Source organism: Perca fluviatilis, chromosome 22, assembly GCF_010015445.1.
Source record: "Perca fluviatilis chromosome 22, GENO_Pfluv_1.0, whole genome shotgun sequence".
In the NCBI taxonomy this organism is placed as follows: Eukaryota; Metazoa; Chordata; class Actinopteri; order Perciformes; family Percidae; genus Perca; species Perca fluviatilis.
Genome location: NC_053133.1, coordinates 16,781,900 through 16,808,216, shown reverse-complemented (window position 1 = coordinate 16,808,216; position 26,317 = coordinate 16,781,900). Strand labels below are relative to the sequence as shown.

General features: G+C 40.1%; 1 protein-coding gene across 4 annotated transcripts; it reads left to right on the top strand.

Annotated features, from left to right (window-relative positions):
* Positions 1-13,092: 13,092 nt before the first annotated feature.
* LOC120552205 (xin actin-binding repeat-containing protein 1) lies at positions 13,093-26,145 on the top strand. Of its 4 annotated transcripts, none has more exons than XR_005637973.1 (10): positions 13,093-13,183; positions 13,534-13,708; positions 13,823-13,910; positions 14,008-14,382; positions 14,538-14,616; positions 16,862-17,007; positions 17,425-17,472; positions 17,839-17,974; positions 23,589-23,719; positions 25,013-25,148. XR_005637973.1 is itself a non-coding variant. In XM_039790039.1 (10 exons), exons 2-9 carry the CDS (start codon positions 13,581-13,583, stop codon positions 25,179-25,181), a joined length of 1,164 nt encoding a protein of 387 aa, XP_039645973.1. In that variant the 5' UTR covers positions 13,093-13,183; positions 13,534-13,580; the 3' UTR covers positions 25,182-25,196; positions 25,311-26,145. The 4 variants fall into 4 exon arrangements, 3 of the variants coding, with proteins under 3 accessions (XP_039645973.1, XP_039645971.1, XP_039645972.1); XM_039790039.1 differs by lacking the exon at positions 17,839-17,974 and adding an exon at positions 25,311-26,145 and having other exon boundaries at positions 25,013-25,196; XM_039790037.1 differs by lacking the exons at positions 23,589-23,719; positions 25,013-25,148 and having other exon boundaries at positions 17,839-23,569.
* Positions 26,146-26,317: the final 172 nt, after the last annotated feature.

The following is a 26,317-nucleotide window of genomic DNA, read 5'->3' as shown; positions in this document are numbered from 1 at the left end:
CCTCACACTTAAACCTCCTCTCTGTTCTCACAATCCCCTGAGGAGGCTGGTGCAAAGTCTGCCGCTGTCTGGCTGTTCCCATGGCAACCACCAGGTGAGCAGACAGGCTTTGAAAGCACGGCGAAGAACATGTGACTCGCTCCACATGCTCAGGCAGAGCACACTCTCAGATAACAGGAGGCAAACTCCCTCCTTTATCAAACTTGCAAGTACACAGTGTAGTCAAAAAAAAGGCAATGTTTGGAGATTCTGAAAGCAGACAAGCAGATGACCAGTCTGCCAGTCCGTCTGTTTACCACACTCTGTGTGTGTGTCTGTCTGTCTCTCTCTCTCTGTGACACATGTACACAGACACACACACAAACATGCATACTGTATTGTGGAGTGCAGAAGAAGAGGAGGCGGCTGCCCTAGAGGGGGGCAACTGAAATGTGTCATAACCACTGAACATCAAGTCCAGTTCTGCTTCAGCAGCAAAAAGGAGGAGATGGTGTATCAGCAGGGGGAGTTCGACATGAAAAAGTCACACAGATGGTTAAGAGAGGAGAGGAGGATCATCTTTAAAGAAATAAAAATGCATCATCTAAGTTGAGTGTGTTCCCATGCTAAGATTAGCTAATTAGTACTCAACACAAAGTGCTGCAGCAAATTTTGATGTGAACTATGAGAAAGTCAGGGATTCAAGATTCAACGAAACTGCAATCACTTAAGTCATGTCAATTCATCCTGACAGGAACATAAATGTGTGTACGAAATGTAATGGCAATCCATCTAATATTGTGAGACATTTCCCAATTCTCAAACTACAAAGGTCAACCTTATGGTGGTACGAGAGGAAAAGTCAGGGGATCATCCTCTGGGGAATAGGAATACAACATTTCATGGAAATCCATCCAATAGTGGTCGAGATAATTCAGGCTGGATCAAAGTTGTGGACAGATGGACCAACTGGCAATACTTCAGATGCAATTGTGTTATGCATTTCAATTTTTTTAAAGAAATAAATGTTGCATAGCAACATGTACACAAAGCCGTGTGCAGCTACTGGGAAGGAATATTAATTATGGCGCTATGTTTATTATTGACTGATTGCGTTGTATTTCCTCCTGATGTACATGACACGCTGATGGATTACTCGTATACAGGGACAGGGCTTCAGCCTCTGGCTCATATCCAAAAGTACAAACTATCATCAGGCTGTAAACTGCAGGTTGCCAGAACAATAAAATGCACGTACTGTGAGGCAGCCTCGTCACATGGGATCAGGATGGACATCTTTTGGAATGGAAAGATTCCCAATTAGCCAAATCAAAATGTTTTGCTGGGACACGACAACAAGCCTTGTGTACATCAACAAACACTTCGAATTAGGATGTTACTGGTGATGAAGGAAGCTAATAGGGATGGAGATACTGTACCTCTCCTCTGTTCTCGTGTCTTAGCTTTGTCTGGGATTTGCATAATCAGGCAGGTGACAGAGTTCAACATGCAGCCACGTTGCTTTCAATATTCATCCCTGCCTCTCCGTTTGTGTCCAAATTCTCAGGATGATGCAGGATGCCTATAAGCCAAACAAAGGTCAATCCACCCAGCTGACCTGCCTCTGACACTCTACTACTATTCATTCTGCTGGTGTGTGATTCATCTTTTATTTATGTCTGCTAAAAATCTAAATGTGGACTTGATTACATTGTAATAATAATAATATAAAGACACATTCCTTAGAGATTGCATCACTGTTTTAACATCTACATACAAAGTGAAGACCCTCACTGAGGTTGTGTGTGTGTGTGTGTGTGTGTGTGTGTGTGTGTGTGTGTGTGTGTGTGTGTGTGTGTGTGTGTGTGTGTGTGTGTGTGTGTGTGTGTGTGTGTGTGTGTGTGTGTGCAGATGAATGACACAGAGGAAAGCAAAAGTGCACACCTGCACGGATATTACATGACGTGTTTTACTTTAACAGCCACATGTGTGTCTCTTTCATCCGTACACTGCAAAACAGCATTCCTCAGCCATGATTGCCACCGGCGTCCTATAAAAAAACTCTTTCCCCGCCATGGACAAGTTGTGCTGCCGGGGCTCTGGGCTTTGCAGATCCTTTCCACCGAGGCGATATCTGTGGAACACGACTCCAGAATAGGCTGGATCGTGTTGCTGTGGATTCCGCCTGTCCGCCTGCAGGGTCTATAAATAGTGCCTGTCAGATATTTTCACTCCTGTGCTGAGCGCACTCAGTGGCAGAGCAGTGTATTAATATCCACGGTGACCAGAGTCGTGCCTCGGGAGCGAGAGCATGGTGCGGAGGTGTGTACGTGTGGGGAGCTGGATGGACGTACAGACACAGCTCAGCAGGACTACACACAACCAGCAGGCTGTCATCTTTCCTTCCAACCTCCCTCTGCAGACCGAAGCTACAAAAGACCTCTTTATGTCTCACTGTCTGACGTCTCTCCCTAATGTGTACACACAGTTGACTTCAGCTTAAGGAGGACGGAGTCTGAGTCACATTACCTTTTCACCCTGACTACTTTATGTTGTAGGCTACTGTCTACGAGAGCCACAGGGCTCTAAACAATGTATTACGCAATCAGATGTCTCAGATGCCTATTACATTGATCATAAGAGTAAACAACAGGTCATATTCTGCAGCACATGAATTACATTACAGAAGGCTAATATCCCTGGTGCACCTAATCAGCCTTGAGCAAGCGCAGATATACAGATAACCCCTGAGAGCGACAGCTGTGCAGGATTTAAACGCGAAAAATAAAGCCGGAGAACGACCACGAGGGTTAAGCAGAGACGACATATTGAGTATAAATGTAATGAAGTGAGTTGTTTAATATGTGAAGATGATTTTTAACCAGTTTGTGCAGAACACACAGATGTGCAAATAATACTGATTTCTATGGGAGTGTCTTTTACAGCTACAGTAATTAATCATTTCTGAGCTGGTCGTGTGCGTCCGCCCCAGCTTTCACAACTCGTACATGCACATATGCAGTGATTGCCTTGTGTAACAGGGGAGGACTCTGTATGTGCAGTTGTAAAGCATCACATGTGCGACTCCGAACAACCCCGAAGTCAGATACAACAGAAAATGTAGCTCAGTTGTCAAACCCTCCACACGCTTTGGGCAATTAAAACATTATGTTAATTGAATCAATTAACATGTATTTTTCTCCCACTGTTCCTCTTTGTGTAAAAAACAAGCACACTCCTCTCCTTACAGTCATACATTACCATGCCCTTCAACATTAAAAAACATGCACAACAAATGCATGTCAAAAGGAGAATAAATGCTGCAATAGTGTGACGATATTCAACATGGTTGCATCATGTGCCTACAGTAGCATCCTGCACTTCATGAACAAGGACTGTGTGCTGAGAGCCTGCCATAGTCTGTATGGAACCTGCAGGACACTGCCTCCAGTGGACAGGGTCGGTATAACCACAACAGGCCCAAATGACAGTAGGTGGACAAAAATAACATGAGTGTAATATAAGCCAATAGAATATAAAGCCTTTAATGTTCAGTTTTCATTGAAACTGTTCCATAAAAGGTATTTGTGAGGCTGTATTGTGGTATTTTTGTATTGAATTACATGATACTGAAAGATGGTCCTGTTATTATATCCACTCAGGTGATATGAGTGTAAAAGCTGCAGGGAATGTTGCAATGAGTTTATGCTTATTTAACGTGGCTTTAAAGTGAACAACATCTGTGTAAGTGAGGGGAAAATGGTATTTTGAAATACTAGCTCTATTATAAAAGGGGAACTCTCCAATTTTGTATTGCACTTCAATAAAAACGGAGGACTTCCAAAAACTAAAAAGGTAAAACTCTTTGCAACAAAAGCTATCACAAAAGCTAAAACAAAAAGATATCCTGAATTTTAGTTCCCAATATACTAAAGTCAAGCACCAAAAACACTGGATCCTACAAATTGCAACTCGTCTTTTCGTTAGACCCTTGCTGTGTGATAAATACCCACATCTTTCAAACTCCACACCCTTGTTACTCAGGGTTTCTGTTAAAATGTGTTTCCAAGACAGGACCAAGATAACCCTAATGATATCAGTAGGGACTATTTTCTCAAACTTAAAAAAGATCCCTTCAGAGCCACAGAAGACACACTCCCTATAATCAGCAAACTGGTCTTGATTGGGAACATCTGCACAGATACCCTCTTAAATGTAATTCTAAAGTATAACATTGATCATTTACAAGATACACTTTTGATGTCTTCACAAAATCAAAATTTGAATGTGTAAAAAGTTCTCTCCTGCTATGAAATCTCAATATTGTGGCTTCTCTCAGATAAATGGTGCAGATACGGGCCTATTTGACAGTATTGTGGTACAAAGTGTCACAGTCAGAGATAAGAGATTATCCTCTGTTTGAGTTTGTTCTGTCTCCAAGCAGGACATTCCAGGAGCTGTGCTGTGTGACGTCTAATACTGTATATGGGAATCACATTTCAAAAGGCACGGCTCCAGCAGCCCACAGTCAAACCACAGACCTCTTTCTGGTGGAGCTGATTACTCGCAAAGCATTGAATTTTGAAACTTCAGGATTGGCTTATTAGATAAAGACAAGTGTACACACGGGAGCAATTCATTCCTCAGAAACTAGGAGGGAACTGCACAGATACACCCTCTTTTTCCTCTCTCGTGTTGCATGCGACTACGCTGCAGCATTAGGTTCTTGTCGACTTTTTATCCAGCTTCATACATTTACTCTAATATCCTTATATACTTTACTTGCTCCCTCTATGCCCTCCTCCCCTTCCCTCCTCCTTCTCTTCCTCCTTCACAGTGCCCAGCCTCTACTGGCGCCACAGCAGGGTTATCTGGGGTTCCACAGCAGAGGGGAATGCGCAGAAACAACAATCGTACATTTTCACAGGGTAAAACCTTGAATGAACCACACACACAAAGCACAAAATATTCTGGCCAGCAAATGCATGGCAGCACTGACCAAGAAAATCTCATTAAACACTTTTAAGATTCATTTTTTCCTCTTATGCTACCAATTATCCAAATGCATACAAATGCTGTTTATATCCCTGTGATATTTATCTCCTGGCAACCCTAAATCCAATGGTGACAGAATTTGCCAGTGTTATGGCTGTATATCCTTAGAGAGCAGCAGAGAGTGCCCCAATGCGGTGTGCTGACAGAGAAGGAACAAAGGTGAAGCTGTGAGCACAAACTCTGCACAAATACAGGAAACCTGATATTCCAGCTCACGACATGGACTGTAATCTAGAGGGAAGGAGAGTGTGTGCTTGTGTGTGATATCAACAGCAGTGAACATTAAGTCCTGCAGGAAACACTCCACATACGGGTACACTCTGTGTGTGTGTGTGTGTGTGTGTGTGTGTGTGTGTGTGTGTGTTCACAGTGCATCTGCACCACAATTAATCATCCCAGACTAAGGTAAGTTGACAAACGGTGTCAGTGCAGAGTTCAACTGGCTTTCCCGTGCACTCACACTTTCTCAGATCTGAGCATGAAATGCAACAAAGAAGAGTATTTAAATATATGTAAATCGCTTAAATACATCAGATTAATTGCATGCACTTATACAAAGATATTCCTCATCAATAAAAAGCAGCTCTTTCTTGGTTAATCAAGCAAGGAAAGATAAATCCATTGAGTTCCATTGACAGATTAATACTGTCACTTTCATTGACTATTAAACAAGAGCTGTGTTTGTGACCATGTACAGTTCAGTGCAGTGCCTCTGTGGGCTCGCCCTGACCCAGTATTGTTATGTGAAACCCTGGGCACCAAGCTTCATTGCTCAGCTATGCCGTCACCCCCTCTAGGCATGTAGCAAACATAGCCCTTTGAGTAGCCAACGAGCGGCTACCCTCCTAAGCCTCGCAAAGCAGCTTAGAGCTCCGGCCGCCTCCACAGTGATCACACGTGTGAAACGTGAACTCTCCCTGACACACAAACACAGGCAGGCAGGCTCGCCACTGCTTGTGCATCGTCACAGTGGGAGGGGTGGGGCTTGTTCAGCTTCATATGGACAGAAATGGAACGGGTAAGGTCATAGTCACTCCCACTCAGCTGTACTAAAGCACATTCCCCCTCAGGCACTACACACTGTGTGCGCGCGCGCGCGCACGCACACACACACACACACACACACACACACATAATGTGCAGTGCAAAGGGACAGAGAACACACACACACACACAATGTTCTGCTGCACACCACTACTCATGTTCTCCCTAGGAAAGAGGGAGTGTTCCAACAAATCATAGCCATGTGTTCGGAGAAGCTGACAGTGTGTTCCTGTACACTTTCCTAATGACACATAGATTCCCACTTAGAGCCTTCCATCAGGCACTGAGAACAAATGAACCGAGCAATACTTTAGTAAAACTCAGCTTTAGTTTTGTTCTGTTTTTCTTCACTGTTCTCCAAAACATGATGCAGCCTGGGTGAACTGCTACACCTAATTAGAATCAATTACGGGCTACAAAAACAGTCAAACAAACTAGTTTCTCGGACAACAGAACAAACGCGTGTTTATCTTGTATTATCTCATGGTTTTTGTCGACTCCTACCATTGGTTGCTTGTGATTTTGTTGTTTTCAAGAAGCTTTTTATAGTCTTTTCTTATCCTCAATAAAAGTTAAATGACTAAAATTTTAATGTAAAATATTCTAGACGCTCAGCAACCACAGATCAGTATTGGGGCTTCTTCTTGCATAAAGTAAGTTTTGCGATTCCTTTGTAGCCTTGGCCTTTCTCCAGCTCTCTTTGATTTGTGACTCAGCTAAAGGATAAATTTATCCACCTTCATCCTGCTCCTTTCATTTCTGCTTGTCTTTTTTCTCTTCCTCCTCCTCCTCCTCACTTTTCTCTGCTTAGGGAAGAATGAAGAACTAGCCAGTAGCGACCAGTAGCAGAGGGATTCACAAATATGTGAGGATCCAAAATATATCCTGAGATGATATTCCTGTCTTCCCTGCTGACACAGATCTTAAGTTCATGTCTCAAACATTTAATTTTTTTTTTCTTGCTTTTGATCAAACTATTTTCAGACAAATCATCATCCAATGCATCCTCCATATTTTTTCCCACTTGGCAGTAGCTACACATAGGGAACCTTCATCTGTTCTCTGTGTGCCTCTCATACACTGAACATTTGCTCTCACGTCAAACATGCTGTGAAGAACAGACGAATGCACAAGAACGCATATTGAGTTGGAGCTGACGTGTTCACTAATAACTGTGACGTGAAGGATGCTGAACAATCTCATCTACAGCACTGTGTCTATTTAAAGCATTCAAATGTGTTGTAACATTTACGTAGTGCATGCGAGTGATATTCAGGCAGTCAGTAGCTGTACATATAGGGAACTATGAGTACGCCTTTGTGGCGTGAGATAGGAAAATATGTTGATACGTACTAATGCCGTCGGCCTGACACTTCTTTTCTAAAATGAAAAACTGTCAAAGAGAATTAGAGTTAGACCATCAGAATGTAAATTAATATAGGAAAAGTAAGTATATTACAGTGGGCTTCCTCTATTGTGAGTTATGTTGCATGCTTTTGCCTCTTCACGGGTGGTCTGATTCTAAAAGATCTAGACTACAGATGGGACATTTCTAACTAATTGGGCTTCATCTTGGCATCAAAGTAAGCTGGCCAAGAGATAACTGATGAGTAAATAAGATGTTCCGACATGTGCCAAAAATTATTTAAAGAATTACTTTTGCAGTATGATTAGACGAACAAGCGTAGCTACAACAAACCACTTTAGAGAAGTTCATTATTAACATTGTCTAACAGCCTAACCTTCTTATATTTAGAGAATGTGTGACATGCACCTACAACACCAAAACAAATTCCTTGTATGTGTAAAGAATGTACTTGGTAATAAAGCTTTTTCGGATTCTGATTTGACGAACATTTGGAATTTAAAAACCCATATTCACTGATGACAAGTATGTTTTTCCTCAAAGGCTCTGAATAAAGTAGATTACCTCAATTGCATGTTGGGCTGTATTAAAACACACACACACACACACACACACACACACACACACACACACACACACACACACACACACCCCATGTTGCATGCATATTATCTTGAGGTAAACTCATGACTGCTGGCCGTGTGAGGTGCATGGTGTGGGTTTGCATGTGTCTGTCATTCACCCACATCCAACAGGCCATCAGATCAGTCCCACTGCTCTGTAAAGCACTGCAGACCGCAGATTGGCATTTCTGTGATGCAGACAGGAAGAAGAAAAAAATGTGACTGCAGTAGGGTTAAATGAGGTACCAACGCTGTACGATAACAGAATATGTCTCTGAAACATGATGGGACAGACTGCATATAAATTGATTTCATTGTCTATGATAAAATATGCTTATGTATGCGTCACTGGCCAAACATTATTAAGCAGTTCTGAGTGACCTTATCTTCCTCAACTCTCTGCTTTCTGCTCTCACTGCTGTACATTCTGGGTTATTTTGGTGCACTGAAATAACCTAGTTTGGCCTTTAATAGCCCCGCTGTGATGTTCCCACATAACCCGAATGTGGTTAAGGAAATATGAGTGCTGTGTCTTAGTGGTCTTTACCGTCCCCTGCTGGACTACCTTACAATTCTACATATGAACAATGTGAATCCTTTCTCACAGTTGTTTTTACTCATTCAAACACAGGAAGACAGGCATATGTGTCTATGAGCGTATTCATACGTTCGTCTTTGCAGCTCTTCACCAGTCACGAGTGTAATCTGCAGGTATTTAAGTCTCCTTTCAACCAGCCACTGATCCTCCCTCTAAAACAGCTGGCTGGTGTAAGTAAGTGTGTTTAAAACGCAGACAAGGCCAGTAAACTTCCCCTAATAACACTGCACAGTTCACAGTCAAAAGGCAGCGCATTGCACATTCCCTTTCATCTCTCCAGTGCCTTTGAGACAGAGCCAGGAGTGGGTTTTGAAGGGAGTGATGAGGGTTGTAGTCAGAGGAGGGGGAGACAGCCAGGCTGAATCTCTCAGTTTTGCCCCAGGGTTTGTTGCTGCTGCTGTTGCTCTCTCTTTGTCTGTGGACTGATTAACAAAGAGCAAGACTAAAAAGAGTGAATATGAATTATGCGTGCTGACAAAAGCTTCCATTGTCTCAAACCGCATTTTACATGCGTCAAATAGAGGGAAACCCAGATAAAGAATATAAAGATGTGTTCAGATACATCAATGTAAAAATACTCATATACTCATACATCAGGAGTAAAAGCCCTGCATTTGGAATTGTAGCTTAATAGATGTTATGAATGTTGTAAAGCAAAATGAACTTAAAATTAGTCATTATGCACAAAAGCTCTTTTAAATGTTGTAATGTTAATGTTTTAGCTGGTTGTGGGGGCATTAGCTCTAATCACTTGATATAAAATTGTTACTATTTTATGAGTTTATCTCATGCTTTTAAGTAAATAAATCTTATTATCCTAAAATCATAACTAACTACTGGTAACTTGTAACTCACAGCCATCGTGTAGTGGAGATAAGAAAAAAAAGAAATAATAAATTTTTATCTAAAACCTAGAGTAGTTAAATAATTATGTTACACAGAATGGAAATACTTAGAAAAGTAACAGTACCTCACATTTCTAACAACAGCGATAACTGTATTTGGTGATGATATGACATGTGTTTTCAGTTTGTACCAATGCACCTAAGTAGGTTAAAAAAAAAAAATCTGAGTGACAGAAGCTCAAAAGCAAAAAATGAATAAATAACTGACCACAGCAAGAAAGCAGCATGGCAACTACAATGGTCTGGCAGGGAACAGATGGACCTGGGCCAGTATATGTACTGAGAGGCTGATGAGGGAATGAGATGCAGGTGAGCAACTGCAGGGCTGATGAGGAGGGTAGGAACAGGTGTATGGATGGGTGGGGCAGTCAGGTGATGGGAAAGTCTGAGGGCATCTGGTGGATGGATGGACAATAGCAATGAAGAGGCCTGGTTAAAATAGGGGGCGTGGCTTGAGAGGAGGGCAGAGAGACATATTGTGATATTAAGATCAGTGTTTGAGTAAATGCACTTAGTTACCAACCAGACTTTACTAAACAGCTTGAGGAGCTTTCAGTGATAATTTTGGTTTTAAGTCAATGCAATGGACCTTGTCCAGGCCACTGGTTGTACTGTAGTAAATATATTTTACCACAAGATGGCATTATTATCAAAATAGCCTATCATTTCACACAAGGAAAAAGCTGCTATGTGTACATTCAGATTCATTTTATTTAAACAGGGACAATGCACAAGTTAACATTAACCTTGTATAAGAACAAGGAGAGATGCATTGTGCCAGGTTGTAGCACAAGTGCTATTTTCCGCCCGTGGTCCCTTAACAGGTCATTAACACAATAAAAATGCCATGCAAGTGAAATAAAAAACATTAAAATATACAAATTTACAACCACAGTCACACCTAATGTACAATTAAAACTATCATGTGCTCAATTGTTCCCCCTTCCTAAAACCACCCACCCCCACTAACAAAGCTATGCAATCAAAATACTTACCTCTCCCAACAACACACACACACACACACACACACACACACACACACACAACACACACACACACACACACACACACACACACACACACACACACACACACACACACACACACCTCGTAAATGTGTACAATGTTGTTGTGACAGTAACCAGGCTTTTATCAAACTCGAAAAGGTTTGAGGATTTGTACACGTGATGAGATGTGTGGGGAGAGTATTCCACTGTGTTATGGCCACAAAAGAAAAGGATGATTTGCCAAATGAAGTTTTGCGGTTGGGAATATTGCACTCTCCTCTAGTGGCTGACCGAGTAGCTCTTTTTTTTTTTTCTGAGTTGAGCGTAATACATTTTTTTAGAGGAGGAGCAACAGCATTATGAATGATTTAAAAAAGTAAGCAAACATTTGAATGCATTATCAAATTCCCAAAATTTAAAATATTGTACTTAGTGATTATTTTGCAGTGGTGATATTGATGTTTTTTTTTAATCATGAATCTTAAGGGCTGTTTTATATAATGATTCAAGTGGTCTTAAGACTGTCTTACCTGCTTGAGACCAACTTGTCATGCAATACAAAAAGTGTGGAACAATCATTGCACTTAAGTAGGTATTTGATGCCTCAATGGTACATATGCACTGTGATTATACAGTACCATGCAGTATCAACCAGAAACCTCAAATCATAAATACAGCAGTGGTATGTGCCTCAACTGTCATGATGATGAGTAATGTGTAATTAGTTTGTTTTAACAAACATTTAAACTGCATTTTCTAATTTACTTTTCTTAGTTGATGCAGTTTTGCTGCAGCATGTGTGTGGGGGAGTGTGGTTGGTCGGTGTCGTTGTAGTCAGCAAAGTCAAGAGGGAGGAGAGCTTCCTCCTGCTCTTACTCGACCCCTGAGGGTCAGCAGGTCTTGGAATTCCGGGGGAAGGAGATGAACTTTCACAACACTTGTTCCTCGCTAGCTGTCTAGGATTACTGAACCCCAGCCAGATGAAATCTAATTTAGGAACTAAGAACCTTTAAAAAGAAGCAGTAAAACATAATTGTTTCATTTCACTGGTGTTTCCAGGCTTTCTGAAATGGGGCATTCAAAGCGGGGCACAGACTTAAAAGAGGGTTGCACTAACCATGGAATTGTTGGATCTTCATAATTTTGTGGTAAAGCAATTTCCAGTAAAGTGTGCCAGATTTTACTCTTTATGTAGCGATGATTTATTAGTAAAGTGCTATTCTTAACAAATGCACTGAACCAAATGTATATCTATCAAGAGCACAAAAGTTAAACTGAGGTTGTTGCCTCCATCTTACTGGAGTGCCCTTGAGCAACACACATAGGAACTCTAATGGTGCTGTTTTGTCCCCAACTTCTCCTTCCAGGCAGCGCTGTGACCGTTGACTTCAAGGCATCTAACCATAGCCTAATCAACTTCAAAGCACCTAACCCTAACCTTAACCCTAACCAGAACCATTCCCTAATCCTAGTGCCTTCCAGGCAGCGCTGCCTGGAAGGAGACGTTGGGGGCTTAAAACAACAATAAACGTTTTGTACCTAAGCTTGAAAGAGTAAGCAGCATGTATCATTTATATCTGATACAGTGTTCCTTCATATGATTTAAACACACCCAAATGTACACAATGTTCTGTCTTCAGCAAGCACAATGCTACTATTTGGGAATTTCCTCAGACATGCAAAAAAAATTGCAAAAATTGCAACAAAATGCATAATTAATCTATTCTATTAACTTTGTTTGCATGGTTGAACTGTTTTTATGATGCATGCCATTTCTTAAGTGCTGTTGAACTCATGACCCATTGGTTGTTTGTCCAGTAATAATCTAGTTACACATGATTGATTTACAAATGTTTAGGCGTTATGTATTATTCCAATCGGCATATATCTCAAAAATAATGAAGGCATTTGGCCTGTATTGTTTATAAATCTCCTGATAAAATACAACAATGAACACTTTGAACATCTGCACTGTAAAAAGTCTTGTTGATAGGAAGTATTTTACATAGCTCATATGTTCCTATATTGCGTTGCAATTTATAAATCTGTAACCCGAGAATCTGTGTTAATGAGTAACTCAAACCTCAGAGGCCACACAAAATGTTGTCAAAACATATAGCGGCATTGATCATAATTCTCAAATTTTCTATCCGTTGTTCTTTGTCTTTGTCCTACTCTAATAAAGTTAATCACATTTGATCTTAATGGATGGCGTGTTGCTGCTCAAATATCAAGTAGTTACATCTGAGCTTTGGTGATATGACAAACATCAAGGATTCTCCTGAAAACTCACATAGGAGCCAAAACACACAAAGATGACAAACGATGCGAGATCCAAAGTAAAACAGGAATGTTGGATAAATTATTTTTTGACTTGACATCAGTTTTCTGTTATTCCGATGAAAGCAGCACACTCTATATTACTGTTGTATTGGGGATTTATAGCTGCTACTCTAGACATTTTCTCAGGTCATTTAACACAGTCTTGGTAATGAGGAAGAAAAAGGACTTTGCTCACAAACGCTTCACACCGTGTGCTAGTCTTGTGATACTGCGGAAATGTCTCTGATTGTCACAGGGAACAGACACTGACTGACATCTGTAAGGTAAAGGTTCTATTTAAAATGTACCTTATATAGCCAAAATCTTGTTTTCATGAAACTTCAGTTTAAAAGAGTAGTTTTGCAACACTGTTAAATTGCATGACATCCTTATCACGGGCTATGCATTGTTGATGTTATAACCTGCCGATTCTACAAGTCAGTGGGAAAATGTTTTAGCTTTACGAGTAGATAAAATGCTCACTAGCGGTGTTAAATTGATGGTTAAACAATAATTTATTGCTGGGTGCGAAGAATTAACAGACTATGACATCCAGGATCTGCTGATCTTTCTACAGAGAAAATGTACTGCAATAATGGAGATAATGTCATTGATTATCCGCCATGTATATTAGGTGATAGAGCTATTTGAAAACTTTGTGCTGCTGTGACGTGATTGGTCATGGAGTGGAAGAGTAACCTGAGACGCACCCAGTCACTGAGGAGTGTCCCCTTGCCGTGTGACAAGCCCACCTGGACACAGGCAGGGCTGCGGGACAAGACAACATCTGTATCTCAGCTAGTTGCCAGGTGAAGGAAACACACTGTACATCTGTGACAATTTAACACATAGTCCAACCCTCTATAACCTTCCGCATGCAGTATGTGTAGGTTAGTAGATGATTAATATGGCTTTTGTAACAGGTATCAAACTACAGTGGAAGTAAGCGCAGCTATTCAAGAAACCTCACTCAATAATGGTGAAGCAAAGCCAAAGCAGGTGTTTAAAGAGGTAACTTCTGACTCAAACATAAAGTATCTTCAGTGTGGGGGAAATAATACCGCTGCATGCAAACATGTTTTTTTTCCTTCTGTGGTATCACTGTCAGATAACACCATCTCTTCTGGAGAGTAAAGAGACTCATCTGGAGTCTCTGATGAGGAGAAATGAGGCGAGGGAACAGTCTCTAGACAAAACCAATTTGACCCGCAGTAAGTCTATGGGGAGCCTTCAAAGCAGCGCTGGGTCCATCGGGGCCCTGAAGGCTCTGTTTGAGTCGAAGACAGCCACACCAAACAAGATGAAGAGCAGTTTCAGAGATGCAAGTTTCACGACACCTTACAAGGCAGCAGGCATCATGCCAGTGGTGAATGGAGAGGTTGAAGAGGTAAAGAGCTCTGCAGTGCAACCGAAGATCCAAATTCCTGCTGATGGTCCAGTCAGTGATGCTAAAACTGATGCAAAAGATCATGTGATTCGAAAGGTAAATACAATCATTCCTATTTAAAGGTCAGATTTCCGCCATTTCTAATGTGTAACTTCAATCATGTTACTTCCAAAAATAGAATCAAGATATTGTCACTTAGACAGACATATGGCTACTTAGTGGCAGTGATAGTTCATTATTTCTCTCTCTAGGTGGGGCGTCAGACCCCGATGGAGAGGAGAAAAACAATAGGGGGTATTGATTTTGAAACAATTGCCTCCTCTCAGGCTGGTGAGTACCAGACAGCATTCATCAAAGTGTGCTCTGAGATGATCCAACCTGACCATGATGTATTCCAACCTACTGCCCAATGTAGCTGGGAAATAAATCTTCAAAGTGTAATTCAACATGTCAGAAAGACATTTCTAAGGTCACTGAAGCATCTCTCTCTTGAGTAGTTATCAGTAGACCTTAGAATAAAACTATTTATGGTTTGATTGGGAGACAGAGCCCTTTTAAAAACACAACAAAAAGCAAATAATAAAAAGCCCGGTCATAAACTACATCTTTCTGGACAAAGACCTGTTGATAAGACCAAGAATACAGCCCTAATCAAGGTCATAAGGAAACTGGCATCACACTGTGAAGCTACTCCAGACCTTGATTTGCCATAAAGCGAAGTCAAATAACAAAAAACTGTTCAGATGTTAAAAGACACTGTGCATGGATTAATGGACACAGGACTGTCAGAGTTAGTAACAAATATAACAGAATAAAAAGTTCCATGAGAAACTTGAAAACTGTCTAATTTCCTCAGAATTTCCTGGGAAGTGTAATTTGGCAATGGTTATACAGAAAATAGAGAATGTGTTCAATTAGTATACTTCTAATGAATTAATTCAAATGCATTGCTACCGTAGAGTCTTCTCGCCAGCAGGTCACCTGAACATGCAAAATGTGAAACTTGTCTACAGGCATGCATTCACGTCAACATATGCTAAATAAAGTTTTTAAAAGGTAAATTCATAATAAATTATTATTTACTTGGATATAAAAGGAGCCATTGTTCAGAAAAAGTCATGTTTTGCCTATTATTGGTACCAAATAATATCTCTTTAATAAGGGAATTACTGATCTATAAAATAAAGGATTACCCAAAGATCTGTTGCTTTCGATCCACCACAATAGCAAATATCAGCCCAATTTGGTGTCTAAATCCCCCATTCAGCTGAAAAAAACACAAACAAGATACCGGCTCCTGTGGTATACCTTCCCTGGAAAGCAGTCTCAGAGTCCTATGAGTCGGGTCAAAGCTGTAGATGGTATGAATGAAAGGGAAGAGGTGAAATGGAGATGAATATCAGCACAGTGACTGTGCAAATAGCCGAGATTGACTCAACCTGGTGTGGTCACAGTAGACCACTCCAGAACAGGACAGAAATAGCCAGCAAGCTACAAGTCCTGAATACGTGCAGATGGGTAAAAGGGTCAACTGTCACTGGGGCAGGAATGAGGCAGAGAGAGGGAGCGAACCAGAGGGGCAGAGGCTCCATTATCAGACACAAACATACAGGAAATCAGACCTAACATATTTACAGTACAAGGATTGAAAGAAAATAAGAAGGCCAGCGGATCTGAAGGAACTGGGAGCTGTTTTATGTGTTGTGACCTTCATTTTCTGTGAGTACACAATCTTATCCACATGATATATGGCTTGTATATATGGCTCTTGAAAACGTATGTTTAGTCCTTCAAACCGTTCAAACCCTTTAAAGCTTAATAAACGCACCTAATTATGACAAATAATGACTGATGGTTTTGGCAGCTTTGTAAATCTTGAAATATTAGGGTGTTGAGACTTTAATATAACTACAGATTGACCTAAACGTTGCAGCCATAATGCACAAAATCTTCATCCTAAGAGATTTACTATCTGTAATATTACAAACAATTTTAAGACATATGTGTTTACTTTTGCTCGTCTAGTCAACTGTAGCTGCAGTGTATTGCCTGTCCTTTTAACTTTCAGTATTTGTGTCCGCGGAGTCAGGTATCTGTCCCTCTCCACCACAAGTTGTACATTTATAACTCGAACACATGGCAGCTGTTCAATATCAGCTTAGAAAATGTGATTACTCGTGACACATTTTTAACTATTTACACACAGTTTGGGGACATGGATGCAGACAAAGATGTCACCTGTATGTTATTAAAATGTGCCACTGTTTAAATCTCTGTCATATGAGGTTGTGACAGGCTCTTCCAAAATAGCGCTCTATTTTGACACCAGCTGCCTTGTAATAGCTAATTCGAACCAGCAAACAAAGTGAGACAAAATTACGACTTATTTTTTCTTTATTCCAAATCCCATATGAGGAATTTGATGGCACATTTATATCACAGCAAGTACTTGACACCAATGTCAACATTGATCATAGCCAGCTCTGATTGGCCCTTATTTGAAGTACTTAATAGTATAACTTGAGTCATAAATACATTTAAAACGTATAATTTGCTGTGTCTGATGTCTCCTCAGATGAAAAGAGGAGATCAATTGCAGATTTCAGAGACAGCTCCTTCATCCAAACCAAGGAGAAACTGTGTGTCTCGGTCAAAGCTATGTCCGCTCTCTATCTGTCCAAGGTGGTACCTCAGGGTTCAACACACAGCTTTTTAAAACCGGTAAACATCGCTCTTCTCATTCTGTGTTCTCTTCTTTTCAGTCTGGGAATTGTTTAGCCCTATTCTATGCATTGAGCTTAAACTAAATGTTTTAGAGCATGATGAAGAAAGTTAAATATACATGCATTCCAGTACATTAAAATTCTAATTACAGGATTGCATTACATAATTTAAATGCCACCCTATCTCATTATTTATCATATAGAAAGGTGGTTATCAGAAAAAGAATAATCAAAAATGTTTTTGTTTTATCTGTTGTGACCTTAAACTTAAATAAAGTGCAGTTGATTATCTTTTACAGTGTCATATAACACATCATACAATGGAACAGTAAAATATATAATGATTGCCAATCTGTCAGCCAACATTGCTTATGTCAGCTTAACATGACCTGAAATAATTATTGTTTCCGTCCAGGCACAAGGTCAGTTATCTGAATCTGGGAAAAGAGTCAAACCAGCCAAGGTAGGGCAGAATTTCACCAGACATTTTGCATGACAGTGTGCATTGTCACAAAAGCATCTTCCACACTGTCTAATACCATATACAGTAGCTCAAGATCCAAATGCTTGCTTTTCCTGAGAGTTTTCTGTTAAAGAAAAAAACATAGACATTTTCTTTTCTTTTATTTATCATTGTGGTTGCTTTGGAGCTCGGCTAACCCACTGACACCTGGCATGTTGAAAGCAATCAACTGGAATGATTTGGAAGGTGAAATGTTGCTCTCATTGCTGTAAGCATGGTTGCACACTCTTCAGCATGATTATCACTGGAAAGCTCATTTCTGTTGCGAAGGACCCAATGATAAGAACGTTACTTTGTTCTTCCAAGATGGCCGAAGACCAAAGAGGGAAAGATGACCTCTCTCCACCTTCTTCAGTCAGACATCAGCCAGCACCAAAAGACATCCCACAGTCCATGCCTTCCCAACTTTCGAAAGAAAAGCTATACCAACAGCGGCAGAAATGTGAGCTGAGAAGGCTCCTGAAGCACACTCACCCAGAGCTGAAGATGTTAGATGAAGTTGTGGATGAAGAGCTTGCTGAGGTTTTGCGCTCAGAGACTGAGCTGACAGCTGGTGAAACTGGATACGAGGGAGAGGTCCTTTCAAGATGCTTGATATTTGAGAACTGTGCCCTGAGTAACAAAGTATCTCCTTACACCTCTAAGATGCACAAGGCAGAGGGAATGGTGGAGAGAGACGATGTCAGTAAAACATTAGCTGTGTTTAAGGAACATGAAGAGAGTCCTTGTAATGAAAGTGATAAAGGGATCATGGAGGATGAGAAAATGCTTGGGTCTAGTCCAGATCCTAATAGAGAGTGTGAGGAGGAGATGATACGAATAGATGTTAAGGCTACTAGAAGGTTATTTGAGAGTAAATCTGTGAACACATACAAACCTAATCCAGATAGGTTTGAGGCAAAAGTTTCTCTTTCTGGCGATGAGACAGAGGCAGTCCAAAAACAAAAACAGGAGTTTGAAATGTGTACCAAAGAGAATCTGCATAGCGAAAACAAAAGCAATGCATGTTCCACAAGTCTTGGCATGACGGATCAGGCCAATAAACAAAGCCCATGTGTTCATATCATTGGTCAAAGCACTGACTATGAGTTGTATGGTAGGGAAGAAGTTTCTACAGGTGAAACAGTCTTTGAGGGTGAGCCTACAAGCCTTTCTGATCCAGAAGAATTTAGGAAAATAATCAGAACGAGTGCGACACTTTTCCAAAACAACCCATTTATCCCAACAAACATTGAAAGAGAACATTCCTTTGTGCATACATCAAAATCCCAAAGCCCAGCAGAAAACACTGGGGCAACTCAGGACTATCTGATAGCTAATGTCAAGAACAGAGCCCACTTGTTTGAATCAATGCCATTTGACAAAATTAGGCATCAGGACAAGGACGAAATTGAGACGATGGTGGCGAACATCAAGGAAACACTGAATTCTCTTTATCATGTCAATGCCATACATTCAGATGGCTCAATCATTGAGGTGAAAGAGACAATGATAGCCAAAAAGGCCAAATTCACACTATCAGAGAGTGGGCCTAAAATAAAATATGACGAGGTGGCTGAAGGTGGTGCACAAAACTTCCTACTCCAGTTGCTACCACGAGCAAACCTAAAGCCTAAGATCACTTACCTAAAGGAGGGTAGTAAAGGAAGCATGGCAGCCACAGTGGTGAATGTACCCGTGCACCAGCATCACTTCACTACCAACCAAGATACAGAGTTTAAAACTGCCAATGTGGTTCAGCTTGTTGAGGATATTCTCAATCAAGATAACTCTCTGCGGAAGGGAGTGATTATCCAGGAGGATGCGGATAGATGTGCTGAAGTTGTTGTTTACTCCCTCTACAATTATTTTGATGAGGTTGATGTGAAAATGTATTGTCCCCCTCAAGGTACAGAGTATGATGAAACAGAGCCAGAAAGAGGTGATGTGAGTAAAGCAGACTATCAAGAACTAAGAAAAGGGTTTATTGAATCAACCATAAGCTGCCTTCTAGAAACTCCCAAAGATCAAACTTGCCAAGGATCCATAAGGCCTGAAATCACAGTTAAAGGGAATGTAAAATTGTTTAAGAGTTGTATTGAAAAGGGAGATTTAGAGTATTTGAAAACTCTCCAGCCTGAACCAACAGTGCAAGAACAACAACTCACTCCTAACCAAAATGTGCCTGGACAAGGCCTTGAACTTCATCATGAACAGAGAAGTGATCAATTTGAGGAGAGTAATTCAGAATGGGTCCCAGTGGATGTAAAGAGACTAAAAAACATGTTCTCTGGATATCAAAGACCAACCCAACTAAAGCTAAATGTATGTGAAAATCGTGCTCAATCTACCACCATTTCTTCTGCATTCAAAGCTCAAAATGTGTCACTTGGAAAGAGCCGGTCCTCTACAGAATGCATTCATGTGCAAGTAAAGAATAGCTGTAGGAAGTGTGGTGGCAAAACACAAGAAGTACGTAACTCTATACTTGCACCACAGGGATCATACCTACATCTTGAGACACAGGACGATGACAGGGTCCACCAGGCTGAATTAGTCGAGGTGGTAGATGACAATGACGAGATCTCTAAACTCCAAACTGCAATACATAGTCTCCGACAGGCCACAATCGAGGCCAAATCTTTGCATCACTCATCACAAGAAAAACTTCTTGTTCAAGAACCTGTTGTCTCAGATACCTCAGGTGATATTAAACACTTAAGAACAGATGCAGAATTACCTCAAGAAAATGAGGACCAGAAAAGGGATGTACATGAGACAACATGGGATGAACTCCCATCAACCTCAAACATCACCTCCGAACATAAATCAGACTGCCAACACGAGGATACAGAGACATGCTGTGAAGACATTAATTCTGAAGAAGTACAAACTATTGAGACATGCAGCAAAATGGGTCAACAAGGCCAAGAGGTGGTCCAGAAATACTTTCAAGCTGCAATGGTGTCTGTACATAGTGCAGAAACAACCACTGCACAGCCAGAAGATGAGGAAGTTGTCTTTCACGGTAAACTTCAAGCAGCTTTGGATTCCCTGGAGAGATCCAATATCAATGTAAGTAGAGGAGATTTCAGAGCAGCTATGATATACCATGTGACTGAACCTAAATCAATTCAAGCACCACTGACACATGAGGTCTCCAAAGATCAAGTGACTGCAGCAAATGCGGCGTGCCCAAGCCAAAGTGAAACTCTAAATAAACCAGCTACAAGCGCGGTCTCAGAGAAAAGCAGAAGGTCTGTTGGTCAAAAACCAGCCATCCCACCTAAACCGGAGCATTTAAAAGTGAAACAAAGAGACATTCAATCAATCAACACAAAGAATCTTGAGGCAACCCAAACTAATACTGTGGAACCCAAAGAGACAGTTCCTCAACGAATGGCAATGACATCGATGTCACATAAGGATGAACTTAAGCAAGGCCTGTTCAAAATTAACACTGGTGCAGACTCAGGGCCTGATTCAGTGGAATATCAAAGAAATAAGCTTTTTGATGAAGCTACACAGATGGCAGAAGGAATTGAATTGAAGGAAATTGAAGTAAGGGATCAAGTCCGAGGTTCAGTCGTCATCTTGGAAAGTGATAACTCAGATAAGAATATCATTAAGCGACAACAGGAGATAAAAGCCACAGCAGAAGAGAAAAGCCCCCAGGATTTCCCAATCAAAGAGAATATGAATGAAAGAGATGAAAGCCATGTAGATTTTCATGAAGCATGTAAGAAATTTGGAGGTAAAAAGGCATTTTCAGCGAAAAATGCTCCTGTAAAGCCAAAAAGAGTAAAAATTCCCCAGCCTGACAATAAAAACCCAAAACACATGTCTGGAGATAATTCCTCAATTTTCACACATGTGGTTGAGGAACCAAAACCAACTCTTACTGATCCATTGTGCAATAACCCAAACACCTGTGGACAAGCTGCTGACAGCAAAGACAAGTATGAAAAAGAAATTAAACAAGAAGGCAAAGTTGAGATGAGGGGAAAGAAAGCACGAACCGAGACAGAGGATGAACGCCGACAGCGTCTGTCAGTTCACATGGATGAGATCTTAAGAGGGAACATAACGGCAGCCATGGAAATATTTGACAACTTACGAAAGCAGGAGGAACTTCAGAGTATTCTTAGTCAAGTTGAGGAAGTTGAACAGGATACGAGCGAGGTTGATGTAAGGTCTCTGAGGGGAGTCTTTGAGAACGTCCCTGACCGGGTTGTCAGCTCAAACAAAAAGAAACTAAAAAAGACTAAAGAAGAGAGGTTGCCATTAACGAGAGACAACACTGAAAACAAGTCCTCAATGGCACATGTTTTTGGAGATCTTGAGCGAGCCAGTGAAGAAATCATGAATCTAAAAGAACAGACTTTAGCCAGACTTATGGACATAGAGGAAGCCATAAAGAAGGCTCTTTATTCTGTCTCTACCTTGAAATCTGACTCAGATATTGCCGGTTTATCATGCCTGTTCAAAGAGTCATTAGGGACAGAGCAAGGATCCCCATCCTTTGGTAGTATTAGCAAAATTAGCATCGGGTCAAGCAGAACAAAATCACTGCAGACACTGGAAAACCCTACAATACAGGGAAACACAGCTCTGCCAGTTAGCCAAGGTACAAGAATTGAAGTAGCCCCTGCAAAACAACGAGCAAGTCCTCCAACTTCACCTGCCTTCATCTCCATCCAGTCGGCTGCTAAAAAAGAGGTGCCTCCACCAAAGACCACAATCTGCCAGACATGTCAGCACAGCCCAAAGACAGAGGAGAAATTCCGGACAACTAAAACGCTGACATGCAACAGTCCTGCTCAAAACAGAAAAAGGGATCCCAGAAAAGCAGGTCAAAAACAATACTCTTACAACCCAAAACGAGAGCTCAGTGTACTCGAGGTGCAGACTGACCCTGAGGGGAACAGTATCACGGGCACTAAAACAGTCACAGAGAATTATGAGAAGACTGATGACCTTGGGAACCGGTTTTACTCTTCCAAAACTTCCACTGTTGTCACTGCTCAGCCAGATACTACAACATCCACAAGTCAGGCAGTGGTCAGTCCGGCTATGTATCAGGTCACCAAGTACCCAGAAGTTCTGCTGCCGATCAATCAGAAACCTTAAATCATTCACAGACTGGTGCAGTCTTATAGTATTAGTCTTATGTCTTAACAGTATTAGCTAAGTGTTTTCATATATTGAATATTAATTTGTTATGTTAAAATGGACTACGGAGAGAAAGTGGAACTACAATTCCAGGAGGGCAACCTCAGAAGCCTGTGGCAAGGTCTAACAACTTTGACAGATTAACACCATAGTTCCCTCCAGGATCGTCCCAAACCTCAAGGACCTGGGATTAAACACCTCACTGTGCATGTGGATCTTCAACTTCCTGACATGCAGACCCCATGTGATGAGGGTGGGCAGACACACCTCTTCCACCCATATCATTGACACCGGAGCACCCCAGGGCTGTGTTTTGAGTCCCCTGCTGTACTCTCTCTACACACACAACTGTGTAGCCACTTTCGACTCAAACACCCTTACCAAGTTTGCTGACGGCACAGCTTTGGAAAAGGCCTACCTGAAAGAAGTTAAGAACATGACTTGCTGGTGTCAGGGCAACAACGTACTCATGAATGTCAGCAAGACTAAAAAGATGATAGTGGAAAAAGCAGGGAAGGAACTACGTCCCCCTTAATATCAACAGGTCCTCTGGAGAGGGTGGACAGTTTTGAATTGTAAAAACCTGACAGGATTACGTTTAACTGAAATTGTATTTAATATAATTTCATGTGACAAATAAATGTATTTATTGATTGATGTGCACACCTTTATTTGCGAAAATATGAATTGTGTTGGTTATTATTGCTTGTTTTTTATTAAGTTATTGGTAATTATTGATTTAAGATTTTCTTATTAATGTTTGAGGATTTATTTGTAGCATGTATTCTTTTAAACATTTTGATTTTCATTTGAAATTAAATATGCCTTATTGGTTTTAATTTATGCTTTTGTGTTCGTTGTTGCTTTTTTGTTTTAACCAAGCTCAGTCTCATTTCTCTCATCAGTTTCAACCAGCTTGTCGAGAGATGTGTTCAGCCTGTTTGAAGCCGGTTTATCCAATGGAAAAAATTACTGCTGACAAATACATTTTTCACAAAACTTGCTTTTGTTGTAAACAGTGCAAGACAAAATTAAGGTGAGATACTGACTTATTTTACAGAAAAATCAACTGCAACATTGATCAATGATTTTCAATGCAACTCTGCTATTGATTTTCTATCCTGGTAGGACATGACAGATCTCCATGCTCATTTTGTATAATACAAGAAAAATAACACGGTTCACAAATTGAGCAAGAATGATGTCATTTCCAACTACCATCTTTGTTTAGATTGAGGAAAAGAGTTGCAGCTTGGTTAGTGTGCAATAGGTCAAACATATAGTAAATGTATAAGTAGTAGCCTACAGACAGCAGATGGCACACTGCTTCATTCTAGCAGTGCTTAGGGTTAGCAACTTGTCCTGTTTTTTTTCTCTCTTGTGAAAGTCTTGTTAGATAATATTTCAGATATTAAAATAAATCTTACCTGTTTTAGCTTAGCCAAGTAGGTTTTATGGAGAGTGCTTATGGCATTCCATCCGTATTTCAGTCAAACATTCAAACACTTTTCTGAGAAAGCTCTTAGAAGCAGTACTTTGGAAGCACATTACATACTTTATCTAATTGCTAGCATCTTTAAGACAGCTTTTCTAGGTTTGCTATCTTCTAGGAGTTGTTTCCACATAGTTATTTCCTCCATGGAAGAAAAACATTTTATGAGACGCTATGTAAATGGATGGGAGAAACCTGTTAGCCTAGCAAAACTAAGGTTACAAGCAACCCACAATGCAACACTCTCTTAAAATAATAGGTTAACTTTGGTACAGTAGCTCTGTCCTGGCTGCATTCATTCAGAGAGCAGCTACTGTTATAAAATATAATAACCCAACATAGTTGAAAGGAACTTCATCTTATATTTAAGTATTACAATAAACTTAATGTTCGACAAACATATTAAAAATCTTTCATTAATTGGTTGATTGATTTATTGATTGTATGTAACAGAAGCCATGCTTCTTACAGACCAACACATATTTAGATTTTTCTTTCCCAAACTGAACTGGGGTGACACATGACCCGGAGAAAACTAAGTTGAATAGATTTTTGACAGCAGAAACATTTTGACTTGTCGAACACGGGTGTAAGTAGTAACATTGTTAATTGCTGCATTACATTGCAGTACTGTAATTGCTGAGTCGTCATTAATGTTATTAGTTCCACCTGTGCTTTTTCTGCTATGATAAGTAAAAATCATGACAGAAAAAAAGTTTGGGAACCACTGGCTAAGAGGGTATATAGATATGACAACTTCTAAAGAACTCTTTACAAAATGCAAAATAAAATACAACTTATTTTTGAAAAGAATTAACAAATTGTGCTTATTTGTAGCATGTACAATTATGCACCTTTATACGGGGAATTCTACTGCATATTTCACTACCAACAACTGTTCAGAAGAAAAGGGAATTACGATGAGGGCTTCGGACATGCTCAACACAAGAACCGATGGCTTCTAAGAAACACTGCTGACGTGGTCTCCAATGAGTCCGAGGCATAAATATTCAGTAACAGTGTGAGTACCAGCAGCCAACGCTTATCTCTATAATTTATTCCTTTTTGTCATATTCATGATCATTCATTATTGTGGCTTTCCTCCATTGAAACTGTGTTCCGTTTGTGTCCTCAGCTGATTTGATGGTGACAACATGGAAAATCTTCATTAAACATGTCTTTGGCACCATGCGATGGCCAACTGTTCCTATACAGTGTGTTCATATACTGATTGGTAATGAATAATAGTGTGATGACATACTGTAACACACGCCCTAATTGCAACAATGGCTTAATCATACAGTCAGTTTTCATCAAATTACCTTTTGCTTGTTTTGTTCACAATTACTGCAACACTTAAATATTTGTTTGTGCAATCCTTTCTTGTGGACACAAAGTACATTGAATGAAATGTTTATGAATTTGATTTTAACTGGGATAACAGAGAATAATCAAAAACATCATTTTGCAAATATCCCGGGTATCAGTGTAGTAGTTGAGCAGAAAAATCCCACCAAAGACATGTTTTCTTTTAACCCAAAATAAATATAGTTCAATAATGACCAAATGCAAAGGCAAAATGCATTAGGATGGTTATGTCTGTACAGATGATAATAAAGAGGCTCTTACACTTACTGTTTAGTTCTGCTGAAGTGTTCACATCAGAGATGTCAGGTTCTTGTCAGTGTGCCATATTGATATTGTGGTCTGCAACATGTCTAACTGATACTGAAGACAACATTACTATGGTGAGTGAATTTCACAGGCATGTACGAAGAAAGGCTAGCATCGTCATGTAATTTGATTTACCATTTATAATTTAAAAAATGGGTCCTTTCTCTGAATTTTGTAATAATATTTTATTATTTTATTGGTTATAATTGTTAATTATCTTGTGCATCCGCATTATGTACAAATATGTCCCAAGCTAGAGTTTGGGGAGGGCTTTTTTTAATCAGGATGCCAGAATCATGAATGAATACAAATAATTATTTAAAAAAAAAAATAATAATAATAATAAATTATTATTGTTATTATTATTATTATTATTATTATTATTATTATTATTATTATTATTATAACTGTGATTGACTAAATTCATTCCTAAGATGTATGGTATGGCTGGACCAAAGGTTGCCATCC